The sequence below is a fragment of the Panthera tigris genome, chromosome D4 (genome assembly GCF_018350195.1).
Source record: "Panthera tigris isolate Pti1 chromosome D4, P.tigris_Pti1_mat1.1, whole genome shotgun sequence".
Lineage (NCBI taxonomy): Eukaryota > Metazoa > Chordata > Mammalia > Carnivora > Felidae > Panthera > Panthera tigris.
In genome coordinates this window covers 1039643-1060983 of record NC_056672.1, presented here as the reverse complement: position 1 = coordinate 1060983, position 21341 = coordinate 1039643, and the positions used below count along the sequence as shown (strand labels likewise).

Below are 21341 nucleotides of genomic sequence, written 5' to 3'. Positions count from 1 at the left end.
AGTATCATGCAGGAGCCCAAGCACAGACCACCTTTCTAGGCTTGAGAGACAGTCTGGATGGCTGGACTGGACTCTGCAATAGCAGTGAGGTCGGGAGGTGACCGGGGAGTCATGCAGAGTCTCGCAGGCCAGGCAGCCAGGGCCCAGTATTTGAGGTTATGCGCTGAGACGAGGGCGTGGTGATCTCTGACTGATAGGTTTGAAAACAGCCTCTGTACACACGAAAGAATTAATAGTAGGGTCTCCAAGAGACGTGTGCACACTCGTGTTCAGAGCAGCATTATTCACGGTAGCCAAGAGGCAGAAGCCAGCCAGTGTGCGTGAGCGGAGGAACGGGTTAGTATATACGCTGTGTCCAGACAGTGGGTTCAGGCTTAAAAGGGAAGGAAATTCTGACACCTACTGCAACATGGATGAGCCTTGAGGACATGATGTTGAATGTGATATTGTGATTAACAGTAAGAAATACATATTTGGTCTTCCTCCTGGCAGAACTCTTAAAACCCTAGGGATTTCCTAAAGGAGAGAAAAAGGTGCCTTTTGTTATGTTAATGAGGCGACTTTTGGAATGTCCCCAGGTCACCTAAGAATGGGGCTGGTGGCCCAGAGAAACCTCCATGTGATTGGAGGGTTAGAACTTGCAATCCACCCCTCGGCTCAGGAGAGAGGAGAAGGTCTGGAGCTCGAGTCAGTCCCCAAGGGCCAATGAATAGATCAATCGTGCCTTAAGGGACAGGGGTCAGAGAGCCTCCGCGTTGGTGTGGGAGAGTGGTCTGCCTGGAGAGTGCCTGGACTCTCCGTGTCCTCTGTCCACATGCTGCCCTGTGCATCTTTCTGAGTTCTGTGAACGACTCTAGCAAATTAGTCCAATCCAAGGAAGGGATGGTGGGAACCTCTGATTTACAACCAGTTGGTCAGATGCACGGGTGAGAACTGGATTTACGGCCGGCGTCTGCAGCATGGCAGGTGGGGGACACTCTAGGACAGCCCGCAGCTCGTGGGATCGAATTCTCCTGGCAGACAGGGTCAGCAGTGAGTTGAACTGTAGGCCACTCTGCTGGTTTCTGAGAACTGCTTGTTGGTGTGCGGGGAAGCCCCCTCCACACGTTCAAAATTGGTTGCACAGAACATTAAAGACTAAGTGAGATAAGCTGACACAAAAGGTCAAATACTGTAGGATTCCACTTACATGAGATCCCTATGGCAGCCAAGTCCATAGACAGACGGTATCGGATGGTGGGTGCCAGGTGCTGGGGAGAGAGGAGACAGGGGAGTGTTTAAGGGGTACAGAGGTTCAGTCTGGGAAGATGGGAAAGTTCTGGAAACATGTTGGTGATGGGTGTACAAGAGTGTGAATGTACTTAATGCCCCTGCACTGTATGCTTAACAGTGGTTAAGATGGTAAATTTTTATATTATGCATATTTTACCACAATTAGAAATTCAAAACCCCAAAGCAACCCTGTGGTAGGGTTCTTTCTGTGTGGAAATTCACACGTGTGTGCAGGGTGGTACCTGAATGGAGGCAAGGAGCCTAGGAGACCAGGAAGCTACTCCAACAATCGGGGCGACAGGAGCCAGAGGCTGGATACACCGAGTGGGTTCCACATGGGTTTTGAGGTTGAGTCACAAGGACTCGCCGCAGGACTGGATGTGGGGACTCAGAGAAAGTGGAATCGGTGTTTGGGCCTGGGGGAGTGGAAGGGGCAGGTAGAATCAGGAGTTCCTCTCTGCTGAGTCCAGAAGCTGAAGTGCATCTAAATCCCTGAATGTTCAGGCCTGAGGAAGCTCGCACATTGTTTCCTGGGCCGCTTACTTTTGAGTCACAGCCACTTGCCAGACGTATGTGTGGAGATACCCCTGGAAGATTCCAGCCCGGCCTCTGCTGACAAGGGCCGTGGGGCAGATGTGCCCAGCAAACCCACAGAACCAGGAGACGAAATGGTAACCTGACGGCTGTGGTTTTAAGCCAGGGTTTCCCGGTGGCTGGCTGTCCAGCAGTGGATAAATGGTACACACAGATAACCAAGTTGCTGAGAAATGGACTCACAAGGCAGTTTTCCCCCAGCCACTGTCCCCCGAGCGGGGGACGTTCTACCTGGGATGGGGTGCTGCCTGATGCTGCTCAGCCTCTTCTGGGGACAGGAACGGCCGTGCCCCAGTATTGAGGGCTGACTGGTGTTCTCTGATGGCGTAGCTATCCTAGCACCTCAACACCGCGGGTCTCGCGTGTTGGAAGGGCTGGGGCAGGCCTCGAAGCACGTGCGGTGGAGAGGAGGAGGGCACACCAGGAGAGTCACCCTCCTGGCCCGTGACATCAGTCTGGTCAATGCGTGGTGTGCATGAGTGAGGTGCGTGCCCCCCAGGCCAGAGCCCTGCCTTGAGGGACCCTTCACATCCCTTCCTCTTCCCAGAGGTCGTGGACCCCCCCTTGGGATGGGGCTGCTCCCCCAGCTGGGGGCCTGTGACCGCACAGCGCAAGCAAGAAATAAACCCTGAGGCGAGGGGGCTGCTCCGGACCGAATGCTCGTGTCCCCCAAATCCGTGGATCGAGGCCCTGCCCCATGGCTGTCTCTAGCGATGGTCCTCTGAGGAAGTACTGAGTGTAAACTGGGTCCTAAGGGTGGGGCCCTGATCCCTACGATTAGTGTCCTTGTAACCACACACCAGAGAGCCCACCGCCCTGGTCACCCAGCACGCGTGAGGACACAGAAGGTGGCTGTGTGCAAGCACGAGGGTCCACACCAGAACCACATGGGCTGGCACGTGGGTCTCGGGCTCCCAGCCCTCAGGACTGGGAGATAAATCTCTGAGGTGTGCCTCCACCCCAGGGCCTGGGGCTGGCCCAGGGCTTGCTCCTCGCAGCAGCAGGACCCTTCCTGAACACCATGATGACCTGGGTGGAGAAGCTGGCCTGGCAGCATTGCAGGCACGAGTGGGGGTGGGGGCGGTGGCAGGTGCCGAGGCCCCTCCGTGGGAGTGAGCTTGGGGTTTCCAGAAGCAGAAAGAAAGGTGTTCACTCCTCTCTTCCCAGTGCAAGGTGGGACTGGTTTTGGGGGGCTTGGGGCTGGCTGCTTCCCTGTTCTCTGCAGCTGGGTGACGCCTCTCTGCCCTGAACCGTCCGGGACGCTCCCAATCCACCAGAGACCCCTGGCTGTGGCACACACGGGTTCAGAGCCCAGCGTGCCACACAGCTGAGGCCTCCCGCTGCCGGGTCTCCCGGGCAAGGACTCTGACCCTCGTGCGCCTGCCCCAGCCGGACCCCATCTGTCACCCTCAGCTGTTAGGAATGGAGAACGGGGCCGCCCTCCTTGGGCCGCTTCACCCCAGTCTTCCCGTCCTGCGCTCCGGGAGCCCCGGGTCAGGTACCCGGGGACAAAATACTCGCCTCGGCAGGACTTGAAAGCCCTCAAGGAGCACAGCAGTTTCTGACAGCATCACGGCCACCCTCTGTGGGGTCACGGCAGCTTGTCACCCCAGCCCGGCCCCCGGCAGCTGAGCCTGCAGACTCGTCAGAGGCGCGTGGCCCAGGGGCACGGCTTGCCACTGCCAGAGAATCTGGGGAGAGCCCAGGTCTGCCGGGGACACCATCATGTGGAGCCTGCACTGCTCAGGTTGAGGGCTGGGAATGACGTTGCCCAGCTGGTGTCCCCCAGCACCCCCCACGGGAGCGCGGTGTGAAAGCTGCCTCGTGCCCAGGTGAGGGCTGCACACACCCTCTGGCCTCACGATCCCACCCTGAAACCCACCCTACGGGACAGCATCCCAGGACAGAAAGAATGTTGGCACCAAATGCAACAGCTGAAAACCACCCAAGGGTCCCTCAGCGGGTGGCTTCCCACAAGAGCCAAGGGACAGACAGACCAATCTGGGTAGCCTGCATCAGGATATATTTGTAAGTGATGGGAAACACCACAATCATGGCTTCAGGGGGGCAGCCCAGGCTCCTGAGGACCACAGGCTGCCCTCCTCACGGCCCCAGTGTGGCTGCGGAGGCTCCGGGCAGGAAGCAGGGAAGGTCAGAGGACAAACCAAAGTGACTTTTCTCAATGGCCAGACAGATCCCACCCCAAAATGCAGGAGACTGGAGGTTGGATCTTAACCGGCCCAGGACAGATGTGGACGTGGAGGGTGGGACCTAGCAGCCCCCAGGAGCCACTCAGAGGCGTGGCTGAGCAGTGAGCCCTGGAGGAGCACAGCGGCAGGTGCAAACGTTGAGAGCCACACCTGATGGGTGTGGACATACAGGTATGCTGTCTGTCTGTCCCCTCAGGAAGAGGGGCTGGGTGGCAAAAGACAGGACATCTTCTTGTCAAACTGCTTTGATGAGTTCGGGGTTGGGGGACTGTGATGGCTTTGAAGGTGTCCCCCTGTGCCTGGTCCTCCTCCCATGCAGAAGTGGAGTTCAGCTGCCCCCTTGCTGGCTGGCATGCAGCAGCAGTGACCCGGCAGGACTTCCCAGGCCCCGGAGGGCATGGCTGACACTCAGGACTCTCACCGTGGACACCAGCCCCCAGTGTGCAAGGAGACCCGGGCCCCTCGAGACGGCCACCGCCGTTGAGGTCTCTGTGAGCAGGCTGCTGATGGCACTGCCTGACAGAGCCCCAGCAAGCCCGGGGCCCTGAGCAGCAGTGACAATAAGGGAGTTGTTTTACACCCTGAGTACAACAGAGATTGAAAATCAAGACAGTGATCTTTATCTTTGTTTTCCCAGTGCTAGAATGGTTTATTTCCCACCTCTCACCCCTCGTGGCTACTGTGCAGGTAACAGAGGCAGCACCCCAGCTGGGTCCCTGCTCACAGGCCCCGGCCTGGCCTGCGGGGAAGATGAGGCAGCCAGCAGGAGCCGAGAGGTCGGCTGCCCGGCCTCCTGCTCTGCTATAAGTGAGATTTGCTTTAAATGTCCTCCAGTTTCTTTAAAGGAGCAGGCTAGGCAGGGCTGCACCTGGTTCCAGAACCTTTCGTGCTGGTTCCAAGGGAGCCTGTCTATAAAAACTGTTCTGGCTGGGCGTCCCCGGGACAGGACACCCCAGCGGCGTCCCCAGCTCAGCACCCTGAGGGATCCCTAACCCCAGAAGGTGATTTCACTGACCACTCTTAAGCTGGGCACAGGTGGATATGCAGGTGGCTGGGTGGTGGGGTTGGCCTGGTCTTCCCAGTGTGGAGGGCAGGCTCCGGCCTCTGCCTCAGTCACCCCGGGACGTAGGCCGCATGCTGCCTGGACATTCCTGCAGCGGGCCAGGAGGCAGGCAGGGTGTGCCCCGGGTCCGCCGTGTGCACCATCACCTGGGCACGGGGTGAGCCAGCAGGACGGGTGGTCCAGGGGTCCTTGTCCACGCCACGGGCCATGCCAGCCATTTCTCTGGTGCCCTCACCCAGGTCTCTGCAGGAAGAAGAGGCAAAGCTTGGGGGAAGAGCGGGGACCCCGTGTAACCCGACACTGCCCCCATGCCGGGCACCTGGGCCCTGCCTTCAGTGGGCTTGGGGCAGGGTCAGAACTGCCCTGAGCCTGAGGAGGCCCCTCCCTGGGCCTCAGACCCCTCACTCGTATGAGGTATGTGGTCCAAGGAGCAGCATGCCCACCTTCCAAGCTGGGAAGGGGCTTCCTGGGGTGGTGCTAGGGAAGGGGGCTTATTCAGCGTGTGCGGAAAGCACAGGGGCCAGGCCTCTCCCTGGCCCCGTTGCTGGGGGCAGAGACAGCTTTGCTCCTCCAGACTGTCCTCTGGTGGCCTGGGGCCAGATCACCCACTGCCTGTATCTCCGGTTCCTCTGTGCATCCCACCCCCAACCCACAAACCAATCACACTCTTCAGCCTGACCAGAGCCTGCACCCCCATCCACTGGGTCGTCTCCGGCTCACATTGCCCTGCTGCTTCCTGCCCCCACTTAAGATGCTGTCTCTCTCCTTCCCCCAAATGCAGACTCTCCCCATCTGTTCACCACGGGCATCACCTCCTCCAGGAAGCCTGCCTGGATCTCTGCTCCCCCCACACTTAATTCTCAGAAAAGCTCTAGGAAGTAGTAGGAGTTAAGAAGTTATGTTGGTTTGATGAATAAGTAAATGAACCAGTTAATTAGCGGAGAGGAAAGACTGCTTGGTGGGTGAGGCTGTGGACTTTGGAGCCAGACAGCCAGAGTCCAAACTCGGCTTCACGCTTAGCAGTTATGTGCGATTCTGGACAAGTTTCTATTAAAATGGGATGGAAACAGTGCCTGCCGCTAAGGTTAGAGCAGCGCCTGGCCTATTGGGAGTTGCTGGGAAACATACAGAGAACAGGAATGTGGGGGGCACACCTGGCCTCCTCCAGACAGCCCCACTGACCTAGATGGGGGGCTCGAGGCCCTGGGCCTTACCTAGGAAGGCACATCCGAGAGACAGCCGTTCCTCCCCCACTGAACTGGTGCGTCCCCAGCTAAGACACAGCACGGTGTGTCACAGTCTGTAATGGGAAGGGAAGGTGCCACCGGGTAGGGGGCAATGGAAAAGCTCTGAGACCTGCCGGGGGGGGGGGGGGCGGCTGACCGTCCGCGAAGAGAATGCATCAGCCGAGACCCCACAGCACAGCCGGAGCAAAAAGGCAGGCACTTGCGGCCGTGGCTACGCTTCTGTCCCAAGGACCCACAGAGCTCCCAGAACAGCCGTCACCAGCAGGCGACGCGCAGAGTAACCCCGAAGGACTAAAGCCAACAACACAACTGACAGCGATGGTGTGGGGAACACCTCGGCGTTAACCGAGGAGCCGCCGACGAGCATGAAGCTGGCGCCTGCTAAGGGAGTGAGCGGGAGACCAGTCCTGACACCCGGTGACGGTGCAGCTGTTGTGAAAACGGCTCAGATAACTTGTGCTGGGCTCCTGGGGAAAGAACGTGGAAGTAAAAACATCCGGACTGTTGACCTCAACAGTCCATTCTTGGGTGGTCCCAGATGTCATCTTGAGAAAGGAAAACCACTCTGAGTAAGTGCAGACATTCACCCCGACCCGAGTGCAGTGGCTGCAGCATCTGGGCGACGCTCTGGGGACCGCGGACCGCGTGGTGCACGGATGGAAAGGGGGCGAGGCAGCATTTCCGCCACGCCACCGTGACGTGCGCCTAGTGTGTGTCTAAGGTGCATCTGGAGCTCCAGGGAGGGAGGCAGGAAATCAGTGCCTCCCCGTGGGCCAGACTCCGCACTCCGGCCATCGCCGGGCCCGGGACGTCGCAAGCAGACACGGGGCCAGACCGCCGCACCACAGCCGCGCCTCAAGACAAGAGCAGGATGAACGGTGACGGCCGGCACTCCCCGAGCCCTGTCCGGCCGGCCCAGGCACTGCTAAGACCCTGGCCGTTTGACGGAGGACCCTGAGGCCGCGGCAGCCGCCATGCAGCAAGGCCACCGGACGGGGACAGGTGGACGGAAAGGACCGGAGCCTGTGGAAACGTGCACCCGGATGAGGTCGGGGACAGTGACCGTGAGCATGACAGGGGGCCCGTTACACGTTCCGTCTGCTTCTGTGTGCTCCTGACATCTCCCCGAAATAAAGTTCAGGAAAGAGTTCAGAGTGACGTGCAAACAGCAAAACCAAAAAGAAAGTGAGTAAACAGCCAGAGCTCATCCTCATTCCTCACAACAGGAAGGACAGAGTCGCGGCACAATTAGAGAATCACCATGTGTGTAACTCCCAGGCCACAGGTCAGGGCCGTGGGGGGAGCAGTATGGCCCCTTGCAGAGTCCCCTCTTCATCACGTGACGTGGACGCCTCAACCGAGAGGCCCCAGAGCATGTGACCACGGGGCGCCGGCCTGACCTGCGTCTGTGACCCACAGCAGCGCCACCAGGGGGCACATCCGGGAGATGCAGCCCGAGTGTGGCCATGCAGAAGCCTGGCGGCCCAGAACCCGCAAGAGACAAAGCTGCCAAAAACAAACAGCCCGCCCCACTGAAGGCGCCCGGAGCCCCAGCGCTGGGGTCAGAGGGCACATGCTGAAAGCTAGAAACACCGGGAGCTGTTGTATCTGCAGCCCACGTGCAGTCTTGACCAGACTCCGGGAGTCAGAGGAAGGGACATAAGAGAACGTCCCTGTAACGGTTCAGAAAGTCTGTGTGCCCGTGCAAGAAGATAAGACCCAGAGCCCTGCTGCGTCCCCCGGGAGGGGATCTCCTGTCTCTGCAGGTCTGAGTTCCCAGGATAAAGGCATTGGGTGGTGGGAGTTGAGGCCCAGGTAAGGCTGGGCAGCGTGTGGGATGACGGGCGTCCTGACCAAGCTGGGCCCCCCACCCTCACGCCCAATGCCCCCCTCGCCGTGCCCGTGCCCACGTGGTGAAGCTGTAGTTGTCGTGCGCCTGGCCAGGGCGGACCCCAGGGTCCCTGCCACCACCGCCGCCATTGTTCGGGCCCTTGAGGCCGAGGTAGGAGGCCTGCACCGTATCCAAGTCCCCGGCTCTCAGCTGGAGCCACAGCTGGGTTGCCCTGGGGAGAGACGGGGGAAGGACATTCAGGATGCCAAATCCTCTGCAAGGCGGTTGATGAGCCGGACTCTGGCTCGTCACCCTGCTCACCCAGCACCGCGGAGCCCAGGCCGCGAGCGGACCCAGACTGAAGGAGGCCCAGACCAGACCCATGTGTGCGGCCTGGTTAGGAAAGACCTTCCAGAGCCGCGAGGCTCTGTGAGTCGCAGGCTGCTGTGGGGCAGCACTCGGTAGCCGGGCTCCCTGAGGAGCCAGGGCAGCCCCAGCGCCCCCGGACGGCAAGTGCCCATGGAGCGCCCTCTGCCCTCAGGCTCGGGCGGCAGGGAGGGCTGGAGGCCGCTGGGGCCAGCGTACCTGTCGGATGGCTGCTCACTCCTCTTCATGCACCTCATGAGGCAGGAGGTGAGGAAGGCCATGGACATGAGTAGGATGATAGCGCAGCTGACGATGGAGGCGATCACGGCCACCTTGAAGCCGAAGGTCTCATACGGCGGCACGGCTGAGGGAGACAAGGCCACCTCCTGCACAGGGCTCGCGAGGCCCTCAGCAACCCCGTTCCGTGGGGGAGGCAGGGAGGTAGGTGCTGGTGGCTGGGGCTGTCAGGGAACACTGTCCCCTAAAGGGGGGGGGGGGTGCTTGGGCAGGGTTTCGGAGGGTGTGTAGGAGTTCACAGCAGCACACCCGGAAAAGCTCTGAAAGGAGTTCAGTGATAGCCCCCTGGTTCCATGGCAGCCACATGCCAGCAGTGGCCTGCTTCCACGTGCTCCAAGCTGGTAAACCCTTCAGGGGCCCACGTGCCTTCTCAGTTCACTTTCCAGGAGGCTCAAAAGCAAGAAGAATGCCTGTGTCTGAGGCCAAAGGGCCTTTGCTGCTTAACAGCCGTGTGACCTCAGCTACGGGTCGAGCAGTGTTCTACCGGCTTCTAACGGGCATCCTGGGAAGACAAGGCCCAGGGTCCTAGTCTGAGCAACACTGCACACCCTGCCCTGCGGTGACACTGCTCACGCCCCACCTCCATCCCCATCCCCTGCCCCAGCTGAACACAGGCCACCCAGACCCAAGAGCTCTCCCGGCTGCCCCCGCAGCTGTATATCCGTCTTCTGGCCCGTGGGGGTGAGGGGAATGGTGTGGGGCACTTCTTAGGGCCTTCCTTTCCTGCCCGGCCACGACAAGCACCCAGAACACAGGTGCCATTCATTGTCTTGAGTCCCACCCCAGGGCGAGGGGCCAGCGCAGCCTGGGTCCCCCCTCCACAGGGAGTGCCGTATGAGATGCCCATCCTGAGGGCTATGGGCCCTCAGAGAGAAAGCTCCTTGTCAGTGAATCCCTGTTATCTTGGAGCCTAATCCAGATGGGCGCCCTCCTTCTCAGAGACTGATCCAGCACACGAGCATTTGAAAGGCTCTGAGAAGTGCTGTAGCCTATTAATCCAGCATGTTCCAAACCGTGTTGGCTACGAAGCCCTCTTTGATGCCCGACACACGTCAACACGATACAGTGACCTCCCTCTGGAAAACCCTTCACCACCCTGTACAACAAATACAACTTGAAAGCTAGAAAGCCATCTCGTCCCCTGACGGGGAGCCCGGGGCTGCGAGCATCCTGGCCCTCAGTGTCCCCAGTTCTAGAATCCATAGCACACACAATATCCTATGAAGGTCTGCTGCGTGGGTGCATCAAAGAATGAATGAATGAACAGACAGAGCTGCCCGCTTAAAAGATGACAGAGAACAGCTCAAACAAGCTCTCGGTGCTGACAGGCCAAGTCAGTGGCAGAGCGAGGGTTGAGGCTGCTGGGCCTGGAGTCCATGTGCAGACATAGGGCCCAGTGGGGGCTGTCCAGCTGCCCGCAGCGGGGTCGGGACCCTACAGAGGCCTAGCGGGGACTTGTACCCACCGCATCCCCTCCGTGGACGCTCACGCCCCACATGACGGGACCAGCCGCCCCCCCACCCCCTGCAGGTGCTCAGGGGAAGCGGGCCTCACACTTGCACACGGGGCTCACTGAAGACCACTCGGCGATGCTCCCCTTCCAAGCACAGGTGAGGAGGCCGGACCCAACCATCTGGTGGCCTGAGGGGCAGTGGAACACGAGGACAGTCCCCACAGAAGTGCCGTCGCCACGAAGGACTTGAAGCGTGCCCCGCGGGGGTGGCTGCACCCGTGTGCACGTGCCTAGGGAAGAAGAGAGCAGAGATGAGGACCCTACCCTGGACAGCAGAGGGTGGGGAGGAGCCCCGGCGGGGAAGGGCGCTACTGCTCCAACAGCCACACGACGCCCTGGGTAAGGTGCCACGGCCCAGGCCATCTGGCGTGGCAGCCACTCGGCCGGTGGCCTGGGGGCCAACGTGGAGCAGATCCCAACATTAAGTGAACCTTAGAGGTTCCAAAGACCACAGTGTTGAAAAAACGAATCTGTGTCAGAAGACAAGAAAAGCAAACACAGGTGACTCTTGAACAACACGGTTTTGAACTGCTCGGGGACACTTAAGTGTGGACTTTTTACAGGACAGGGCTGTAAATGGATTTTCTCTTACTTACGACTTTCTTAATGACGTTTCTTTTCTCTAGTTTACTTTACTGTAATCATATGGTACATAACCCATCTAACATGCGAGATAGGTGTGAACCAGCTCTTGATGTGATCAGTAAGGCTTCCGGCCAACAGTAGCCATTAGTGGTTAAGTTTTCAGGGAGTCAGAAGTTGTATCCAAATATCAACTGCATGGGGGTCAGGACCCCTAACTCCTGTGTTGGTCAAGTGCCAACTGCACACAATTAGTATCTAAGCGTAGACCCAAAGGCAGAAGCAAGGAAAAAACAGGGGAAGGGAGAGACGGGCAGTGTGCGTGAAAAGTAAGAAAGGAGAACTTTCGTTCCTCCAATAACTAAGACACAAACAAGCTCAGGTGAAACAACCAGGAAGAGATCTGGAGAGCGCAGGACGAAGGTTCCACCCCCTTGCTGGTTGGTATCTTCGTGCTCATCCACAAAAGCTGACCCCAAATAAAAAGCAACAGCTAACGTGGGAACACGCACTTCACAGAAAAAACACAAGGAGCCGAGAGGCAAGAATCTGTTTCCTCACGGTAGCTGAGGATGTGCGGATTCAGAGACCTCGTCTCTCACCCCTCGAGCTGGCCAATCGTAAGAGAAAAAAGACCATGTGCCAAGTTCAAGAGGCCTGGGAACGCCCGCTCTGGGTGGATCCAAACCTTTCTGGATGGGAAAACGTGTGAAGAGCTTTGTGTCGTGGATCATCCGAGAATTTAGCCAAAGGAAAGAATTACGAATCTGCAGCCAGGATTTCTACACCAGGATGTTCACCCCCACGTGTACAGAAACCACCAATGTGCCTGGCCGTGGACCCGTGCGGCCAAGCAAGGCATAGCCTGGTGACAAATGCCAGCCAGCCGTCCTTCCATAAGGACGTACAGAGACGGTATGAATGGAGTGGCAATCACAGCACCGTCATGAGACCGCCGCAATGACAACAGCTGGCGCTTACAGGGAGCCTACGGAGTGCCGGATGCTGAACGCACGCCTTACGTGCACTAACACGTCAACCTGGACAGTGCCTTCCTGGGGAGCCACCATTCTCCCCACTTGGCAGGTTAGGAAACCGAGGCACAGGGTGGCTAAGTCACTTCCCGAGGCTACACAGCTCCTGTGTTGCAGGGCAGGGATTCGGAACCAGCAAGATGGCACCAGGCTACCTTCTGAACACGTGTGTGTGCACACGGACATATGCACGCAGCCACGTGCCCTGTGTCTGGCTCCCCTGCTCAGCACAATGCCCAGGGAAGGCACCGGCCATGACATTCTGCCGTCAGCCTGGCACGCTGTGACCCAGCCAAGCTCCTGCACTCGCCAGGCTGCGCGACACGTGGCCTTTGCTGTGTTCACTCGGACGGCAGCACCAGGCCGGCTCCTTCCGTGCTCCAGCCCTGACACGTGGACACTTCTTGATCCACAGCCGACTCGCCAGCAAACCCTGCGGGCTCTGCTTTTAAAATCTGTACCCAGGACACCCCCAGGGGGCTAGAGTGCCCCCCAAGGCCACGCCCACCTGGAAACAGCCACGGGGGCTCCCTGCGTGCCACCATGGCACCCCATTCCACATAGGCTGCGGGAGGAGAGCACACCCAGGACCGCCCAGGACAGCGGCTGTCACTCGGGACAGCCACACACGCACATGCCTGGCACATCCAACCTGTCCAGAGGGGAAACCAAGGCAGGGGGAGGTCAAGCCACCCCTTGTCCAGCTGTGCTGGCCTTGCCCCACTCAGGGCGAGGTTGTTAAGGGGGCAGCAGCCTGAGCATCGGCCCCGCTTCGTGCTGTCAGGAAAACAGTAGGAGCCGCGGCTGCCCCAGGCCTCACCATGGGCAGTGACTGTGAGTGACAGCATTTGGCTGTGCTCTGCCACGCTGCACTAGTCCACCCCTTGTTCTGCCCCACCGAGAACTGGGGGGAGGGGGGCTCACGGGCCGAAATGTGGGGCAGAATGTGAGCCGGGGCCCTCATGCTTTGTGCAAGGGGTGGGGTGCTGACTCCTGGATCAGCTAACACTGGGAACCTACTGGGTGCTTGGCTACAGCCCTGTGAGCAGGGCAGTCCATCACTACCTTACAGATGGGGAAACTGAGGCACAGCAAGGCTGGGTGACACACCGCGGGAACTGGCCGCAGCTGTCCCCGTCTGTCCTGCGGCTGGGAGGATGTGGGCCCCCGTGTGCAGGTGTCCGACACCAGCATCACTACCCCCACCAGCAATGCAGCTCTGATAGAATGTTCTGGCCAAGAAGCACCCTCATTCCTAGCCTCGTGCAGCACTCCTAACCATCTCAGAGGACAGCGGAGAAGAATCATCGTCTCCAGTTTGCCGCGAGGAAACCAAGGTTCCACAGGGGAGGGGCCCGGGACTAAGTCAGCAGCAGAGCAGGGGGTGTGGGTACCTGTCCCAGAGCGGGTCTTTCCCTGATAGACCGCACTACCAAATTACTAAGACGGTGTCAACAATCACAAAAGAAAAGAACAGGTAAATCAGAAAAGAAAAACCAATGTCTCAAAAACCAGGGGAAGGGCAATTAGTTTAAAAAAAAAATTAAATAAAAAGCATTCACATCAGAAAAGGAGCAAACCTCCATTTGACACCATCTCGAATCCAAAAATCCGCAGGCATCTACTAAAAACCTACAGAAACTAGTAAGTCCAGCAAGGCTGCAGGATGCAAGCCCAACACCCGAAAATCCATCATATTTCAGCACAGTGGCAGGGAACAAAGTGGAATAAAGAAAGCAATTCCATTTACAAGAGCGTCCAAAGGAATACATCGCTTAGGAATAAAGTGAACAAAAGAAGAGTAAAACTTAAACCCCGAAAGCTACAAGACACTGCGGGCGGAAATAAAGGTCCTGCCCGGAGGTGAAGTCGCACGTGCCCGCGGGCCGGGAGACTGACCGCCACACTAGCCTCGGCTCCTCTGCAGACACACCACAGCCCCTCCCAGAGTCCCAGCTGCTGCCTTTCCAGAAACTGACAGGAGGGTCCTAAAATTCTTAAGGAAATGCAGAAAACCTAGGATAGTTCCAACAAAAACTATCTCGAAAAACATCAGAGTTGGAGGACTCACGCTTTCCTGTTTCAAAACTTTCCGCAAAGCTACGGTGAGAAAGGGACAGACCCGGAGCCAATGGAGCAGAAGCGACAGTGCGGAAATGAACTCTTAAAGTCAGGTGAGCTTTGATGAGGGCACGAGGACCGTCCGGCGGGAAGAGAACGGCGTTCCAGCAGCTAGTGCTGGGCAACAACATCCACAGGCAAAGCAGCGCTGGCCCTCTCCCCGCAGCAGACACAAAAACGAACTTCAAGTGAATCCCAGACCTAAATGTAAGAGCTAAATCTGCAGAACTCTCAGACGAAAGCAGAGGGATAAATCTTCCTGACCTTGATTCGACACCAAAAGACTAACGACAAAAGCAAAAAATAGATAAATGGGACTTGACTGAAATTAAAAATCTTTGTGCTTCAAAGGCCATGATCAAGAAAGTAAGAAGACAAGCTACAGAGTGTGAGAAAATATTTGTCAACTGTATATCTGATAAAGGACTTGTGTTTAGAGTGCGGAAGTTATTATGGTGAATTATAAATGAAAAAAAATTTATTTGAGAGAGAGAAAGAGTGCGCGCGAGAGTGGGGAGGGGCAGAGGGAGAGAGAGAGACTCTTAAGCAGGACCCTCGTTCAGTGCAGAGCCCAAGGCGGGGCTCGAGCCACCAGCCTGGGATCATGACCTGAGCCGAAATCAAGAGTCGGCCGTTCAACCAACTGAAGCACCCAGATGCCCCGTTATACTCACTCCATCATAAAAGACAAAATAACCAAATTTAAAAATGGGTAAAGTATCTGGACAGACATTTCTCGACAGACATACCAGTGGCCCCCATTAGCACATGAAAAGATGCTCAACGTCCTTCCTTCAGGCAAATGCAAATCAAATCACCAGGGAGTCCCTGCTTCACAGCCAGCAAGCACCTGTCCCTGAAAAGGACCAGGTGTCCCCAGGAGGTGGAGAACCTGGAGCCCGTGCCCTGCAGGTGGGGACACAACACGTGAAGCCCCCTTCCTGACGTCACATGGGGCGTTACCACGCGGTGCAGCGCCGCCCCGCCCAGCAACACAACTGAGATGAAAACACACCCACACACAGACTTGCTTGCACACACACACACACACACACACACACACACACACAACAGCATCACTCACGAGAGCCAAACGGTGGAAACCACCCCAACGTCCACACGGATGAGTGGACAGATAAATAGAAAATGGTACAAGCCCCGCTGGAACAGCACCAGACGACAAAAAGGAGAGGGGCAGCGACACAGGCCACAGTGTGGCCGAACCCTATGAGGACAGGATGCTCGGTGCCTGAGCCAGTCACAAAACCTCAAGTTGTCAGACTCTGTTTATAGGAAATGTCTGGAAGGGGCAAGCAAATCCTCACAGACGGAAAGTAGATTAGCCATGGGCGGGGGGTGGGGGGGGCGTGGGGGGGGGGAGACTGCTGGAGGGCGCACGGCTTCTCTCCCGGGTGATGAAATTCTAAAAAGGACTGTGGTGATGGCTGTCCCTATCTGAAAACGTACTATAAGCCACTGAGCTGCACACGTTAAATGCACACTTTAAATGGGTGAATGACATCTCAATAAAGCTCCTAAAAATTCCAGGAAAATACTTGTGTCAATCAGAGAAGTGCAAATTTGAAATGCGAGGTATTGTTCTGGCCCCTTAGCTTGGTCAAGATGGAAAAGACTGGCGTACCGGGGCGGGTGGGGTGTGTGTGTGCGCGCACAGAGCCCCGGCGTGGAGGGCAGGGGACCCACCCTGTGCCCCCAAGGTGGACACTGCCCGCTTCCGCTCGCTGACCTGGGACTGAACACTGCAGACTCTGGGCTCTTAACTGACCGCCACACTTGGCCTCGACAGGCGCCAAGGCAGGAGCGACGGAAAGGCCGTCTCAGCCACCGGGCTACAGCCAGCGCCCCCACCAGGACCCGTGGACAAGGACACCGGCTGTCATCCCGGCCAGGAGGCGGGCGGGGCATTCTGGAACCGGGCAGACGGAGCACGGCAGCCACAGGCCGGCCACGTGGCCCCTCCCCCGGGGTCACCAGGGAGCCAACACTTCCTAGTCCTCAATTTAGAGCCGCCACTTCTGCTTCTGGGGCCGGGGCCGCTAAGCAGCCTCTTTCGGTGCTGCCCCGTGTGACCTGCCTGGGGAGGAGGCTGGCCAGGGGGAGAGGCCGGGAGCGCTCACAGCACCCGCACCAAGCGCCTGGCCTGCACACCTAGAACTTTCTCAAGAAGGTCAGGAGCCCTGAGGGACAGACCAGAGCAGCAGCAGAGGCGATGAAGCAGCCTGGTGAAGAGTCAAGGGCAGGGTCAGGCTGGGAGGTGTGGTAATAAATCCATTCGGCTCTGCAGGTGCGTCTGTGATATTTAAGACAAGGGGAGAGAGCCTCCAGCCAGTGTCACCGCTGAATGTCACCGCCTGGCAGCCAGGGCCCGGCCCAGCCCAGACCCCTCGGGCTCTGCGGCAACCCCCCCTGCCCCCGCCACCCGCACCTGCTGCTCTGGGCCTGTGACCCATCTGGAAGTACCCAGACGGCACTGCCATCTCAGGAACTGCTTCGCCCTGTGTGCACGGGTTGGGGGAGGGCCCCGCTGTCACTCACATCCTGTGCTGCTGCCGGTTCCCGTGGGGGTGGCCAGGATGCCCGTCCTGGGTTTCTCCACCCAGGGGATGGGTCACACAGCTGAAAGGAGAGAAGTGATTCTCCCTAAGGTGCTCAGAGCCATAAAGGGGACAGAGAGAGGGGGCCGTCAGGGAAGGGGGAGGGGCGGCACCGACCCGCAGACAGGAGACAGGATTTAGAGCCCACCCAGCGAGCACACTGTGGGGTGGGGGTCTGCGGGTCTCCGAGAGACTCAGAGTGGGGGGCTTTAAGTGCGGTCCTGGCTCCGTGCCCCAGCCCTGCGGCCCCACACTCTGCATTTCCAGGCAGCGAGCCGAGCTCACACCCGTCAGAGGCAGGGAGCCACAGCATCAGTGTGTGGCCGGCCAAACACAGGGCCAGAGGAATAATCGTGGTGAGAGGAGGGGGAGGAGCCCTGCCCACTACCTGCCCAGAAGAGGGGAATGCCTTCCCTGGGGGGCCGGCCGGGAGCCCCACGTCCCGGACAGGATGCTGAGGTGGGAAGGTGCCCCTGCCCCTGCTGGGAAGCCCCCAGCCCCCAAACCTCAGGCCCTCTCCACCGGGTCTGACTTGAGTCCTAGACCTGGGCCTCACCTTGCTCAGACTCAATTTCCCCATCTGCAAAACAGGGTGAACTGCCCTCCCGCAAGGGTCATGAGAAGAGTAAGGCCACCCCAGGGAGACCTCAGAGCAGTGCCTGAGCTCAGAAACACTCCCCAGGAGGGGGCTCAATGCCTCATTCTGAGCACCCAGCCCATGGCACCCCAGACACCCCCAGGCTCCTATGGGTCTCTTCCGGCATCCCTTCCCTGGGCCCAGAAGGCCAGCGAACACATCTCTGGGCTGAGCCCATTTTCCAGATGAGGAAACTGATGTCCCCCGTGTACACTGGCAGGGTCCCCACAAGACCCTTCCACGGAACTGGTGACACACAGCCAGGGCAGGGAGGTGGTTGAGTGCCAAAGGGCTGCGGGGGGCTGTAGTCACGTCTACCCAAGACCCCCTCCCAGAGACGTCCTGAGGAATCACCACGGCCGGCGGATGGGCCAGCAGGCTGTAGACACCATGGCCCTTGACACGGCGAACCCAGCTTCTGCTCACAGCCCTTACTGACCCCTCCCCGTCCTGGAGACCCCAGACCCCATCACTGGCTCCCAACAGCCCCTCCCTTGATATCTAAGAAGCAAATCCCACCTCCTCCTGTCGCTGCCGAAAACCCTCACAGACACCCCGCTGCCCCTGGGCATCCTGCAGGACACCCTCACGCTGTCCTCTCCTCCAGGCCCCTCCCACCTGTGGCTGGCCCAGACACCTGGCGCTGCACCCCCCCAGCCCTTCTCTGGCTGGACCTATGCACCCCTCAACCTTGGGTGCATTGCTCCTTGGGCCCTTCATGGCCTTTTTTTACGACCTCTTTTTTACTAGGTGCAAATAAATCTTAAAGCAGGAAAAATAAAGTAAATGGATTCACTGCAAAGAAGACACAAACCCAAACCAAACCCTAGGGGCTCCCTGGACAGTAAAGGGCAGACTTGCCCTGGAACGCCCCTTGTCCCCAGCTCCCGCCCCAACGGGTCCAGGAGGATGCTCCCTCTCATGGGGAGGGGGGTGCAGGGCCTGTGGTGGTGCTTCCCCAGCCCAGCCCCGCATGGCCAGCAGGGTGAAGAACAATCCCGCTTGTTAATCTTTTATCTGGAACCTTGGGCCACAGGCCTGCTTGCTTCGTCCTCCTCCTTCCTGGAGCCCACACTGCCCTCAAACCCTGACCTCCCCCCCTGCCCCCCCCCCCCCCCCCCCCCCCCCCCCCGCCCAGGACCTGGTAAATCAGTTACTTTTTTCCGTTCTGGGAAGAGGTGCACTGGGACTGGGATGGGGAGACAGGCTGCTGGGCCCGCTCACCACCGGCCTGGGTCCCTGCGACACTGGAGAGTTGCTTCCTTGATCTGCGTCTGGGTTTCCCCCAAACGGAAAGGGAAACCCAAGGAGGAGAGTTCAAAGGGTGACATGTGCTCTATGGAGGGTGAGACCCCCAAGACCCCAGCAGGGGGGGACAGCCACACGTGGGGGGGCCCACAGCCCCGGCTGTGTGTCTTCAGGCTAGATACTCGCCCTCTCTGAGCACGTCTCCTGTCCCCTCCGAGGGCAGGCCCGGGCCTCGGGCCTCGGCCACAGTGGAGACGGGGTCTCCCGGCACGCCCCCCAGCTGGTGGGTCAGCCCACACTGGTGGAATCCCCAGTGTGTTTCAGAGCAGACCCAGGCTGGTTCCCACCCAGGAAGAGCTGCCACCCAAAGCTCCAGGGGCGGGGGAAGGAACGTGAAGGCAGAAGGCGGAGCTGGACCTCGGGACAAGGAGGCCACGCTTGAATTCCCACCACTCCCCCTGGGCCTCGGTCTGTCCTCTGTGAAGTGCGCGCAGATCAGCGGTGCGGCAGGGATATAGGAGTCACGCCCATGGCACGCCCTCATCATCCGGGTCCTCCTGCGGCCCCCTTCCCAGGCATCTCCTTCAAGGCCCTTCCAGAAGTGGGAGGGGGTCACCTCTGGCTGCTGGAACCGTGTCCTTCCCGCAGGGCTGCGTTCCTGCACAATCTCCCCCATCAGGGAGTGCTGGAGCAGCCCGGGAGGCGGGCCAGGGCCGGCGGGGGCCTGTGGGCAGCGGAAGGGTGGCCTCCATGGCGAGCGGGGCACCCGGCCTCCACTCAACAAACACTTAACCCCTGCTGTGAGCCAGCCTCTGCCCCTTCACCAGCCACACCTGGGCGAAGAGGGAAGAACGTGGACCCCGGGACGCCAGGTCCGTGCGGCTAGACTTTGGAAGAGCAGAGTGATGCGTCCATTTTACCACGGCAAGGAAAAACACGCCCCCCGCCCCCACTGCTAGGTTGTAGCTTGTGCCAAACTGTCACAACCCCACAGGGACAAGTGGGTACACATTTCACAGCTCAAAAGACTGGGGCCATGGGGCAGGGGGATGGTGGGGTCTGGGATGACTGTGTTACCCCGGAGCAGAACAACTGTGGCGGGGGTGGGGGGTGCACAGGCCCTTCCTGACTCCCCCTGACTGGTCCACAAGGCCGGGGACAGGCATGCAGTGCCCACTAAGCACGTGGGGAAACTGAGGCCAGAAGCAGAGCGACACATCCCAGGTGAGAGGTGTCTTTCAACCCCAAATGCTGGGGAAGGGCTAATGGGCTGGGACCCCCAGGGCGGCCAGAGGAGTCTGAGCCCTAAGATGGGAGGCAGGGAAAGCCTGAGGGCGGGGACTGGCCTCTGAGACCCCACCCCCCACCCCCAGGATTCTCAGCAAACAGTCTTTTGTATGCAGACACATCAGGGCCTCCCCTTCCCCGTCCTAGGCTGGTCTTGTGCAAGTCTCTCCACCTCTTGGTCAACACCCACCTCCCCGGCAGTGGGGCAACACTCAAACGGTCGTCACACGCACCAATTTCGGTATTAGGGGGACGGGGAGTCAAAGAAAATAAACCCACCTCACCAGGCCAGGCCGCCCCTAGAGCCAAGCACCTCTCCTCTGCCGGTAACTTGCCTCCTTGGGCCTCAGTTTCCCCATTTGAGAAGGAGCTGCCCGCCAGGGCCCCCAGGGTGGGCACTGTTTTAAGCAGGACTGGCAGCACCCAGGGGGGCTCCTCCAGGCCCCGCTTCCATCCGTGCGAAGAGCCCAGTCCTGAGCCTGGCCTGGGCCACAGGTGTGCAGAGACCTTCGGGCATAAGGGGGAGGGGGCAGTGTCCGCTAAAGTGAGCCTCAGGGACCTCTGGTTCTGTTTCTCAGTTAGGCTTTAGGCGCATTCATGCAGCAAAGCCAGCCTCCAAACCTGGGGCTTCGGACGAGCTGCCCACACCGCAGCCAAAGCACGAAGGTGAACCCTCTTCAAAACATTCTCGAAATCAGTCACAAAGTACGCTAAGTGCCAGTCCTCCCACTTCCGGAGACCCCAGACTTCGTCCCTGGCCCGGGAGCCTGGCGACCGCGGAGAGTCGTTCCCCCGCCAGGCTCAGTTTCCTCACCTGTGAACTGGGGGTGGGGGGCCAGCCGGGGCACCGGAGAGCCTCCCCGCCAAGCGAGGCCGGGTCCCCACGTCGGCCGCACCGACTTCCCCTGCTCCGAGCGGGGCGCGGGCGGGGCGGGCGCCGCAGCGGGAGCGGGCGCGCACCTGCGCGGAGGGGCGGCTGGCCGCCGCCGCCGCCTGGTTTCGGGCCGCCTGCAGCCGGGCTTCGGCTCCTCTGGGGCGCCGGCTGGGCGGGAGGGGAGGGTCGGAGAGGGTCGTCCCCGGGCGGGTCTCGGGCTGCGGGCCTCCCCGGACGCGGCCGTGCGCCCCTTCTCCCGGCTGCGCGCCCCCACCGCCACGGCTGTGCGCACCCCCTCCCCGCTCCCGCTGCGCCGCGCGCCTCTTGGCTTCCCGGTCCGTGAAATGGGTGCAGAGCCTCGCTCGTGGCCCGCAGCCCCGGCGCTCACCTGTGCCGTTCCCCGGGGCGGGTTCGGCGTCCACCGCGCGCCCCCCGGGCCTCGCCCTGCGGCGAGGGGTCGAGGCCGCCCCGTGCATCCCTGCGCTCCTCGCCGCTCGGCGGGTACCGCGGGGCCTGAGCCGGAGGGGCGGGGCGGCCCGGGACAAGTCCC

At 59.7% G+C, this 21341-nt stretch overlaps 1 protein-coding gene across 3 annotated transcripts; it reads right to left on the bottom strand.

Moving 5' to 3' along the window:
* Positions 1–458: 458 nt before the first annotated feature.
* Positions 459–21310, bottom strand: SUSD3 (sushi domain containing 3). Of its 3 annotated transcripts, XR_006210317.1 has the most exons (7): positions 21180–21310; positions 10435–10623; positions 8803–8947; positions 8297–8449; positions 5092–5382; positions 1190–1250; positions 459–516 (listed from the first exon to the last, which is right to left on the bottom strand). XR_006210317.1 is itself a non-coding variant. In XM_042963380.1 (5 exons), exons 1-5 carry the CDS (start codon positions 21265–21267, stop codon positions 5190–5192), a joined length of 768 nt encoding a protein of 255 aa, XP_042819314.1. In that variant the 5' UTR covers positions 21268–21310; the 3' UTR covers positions 4705–5189. The 3 variants fall into 3 exon arrangements, 2 of the variants coding, with proteins under 2 accessions (XP_042819314.1, XP_015399849.1); XM_042963380.1 differs by lacking the exons at positions 459–516; positions 1190–1250 and having other exon boundaries at positions 4705–5382; XM_015544363.2 differs by lacking the exons at positions 459–516; positions 1190–1250; positions 21180–21310 and adding an exon at positions 16577–16643 and having other exon boundaries at positions 4705–5382.
* Positions 21311–21341: the final 31 nt, after the last annotated feature.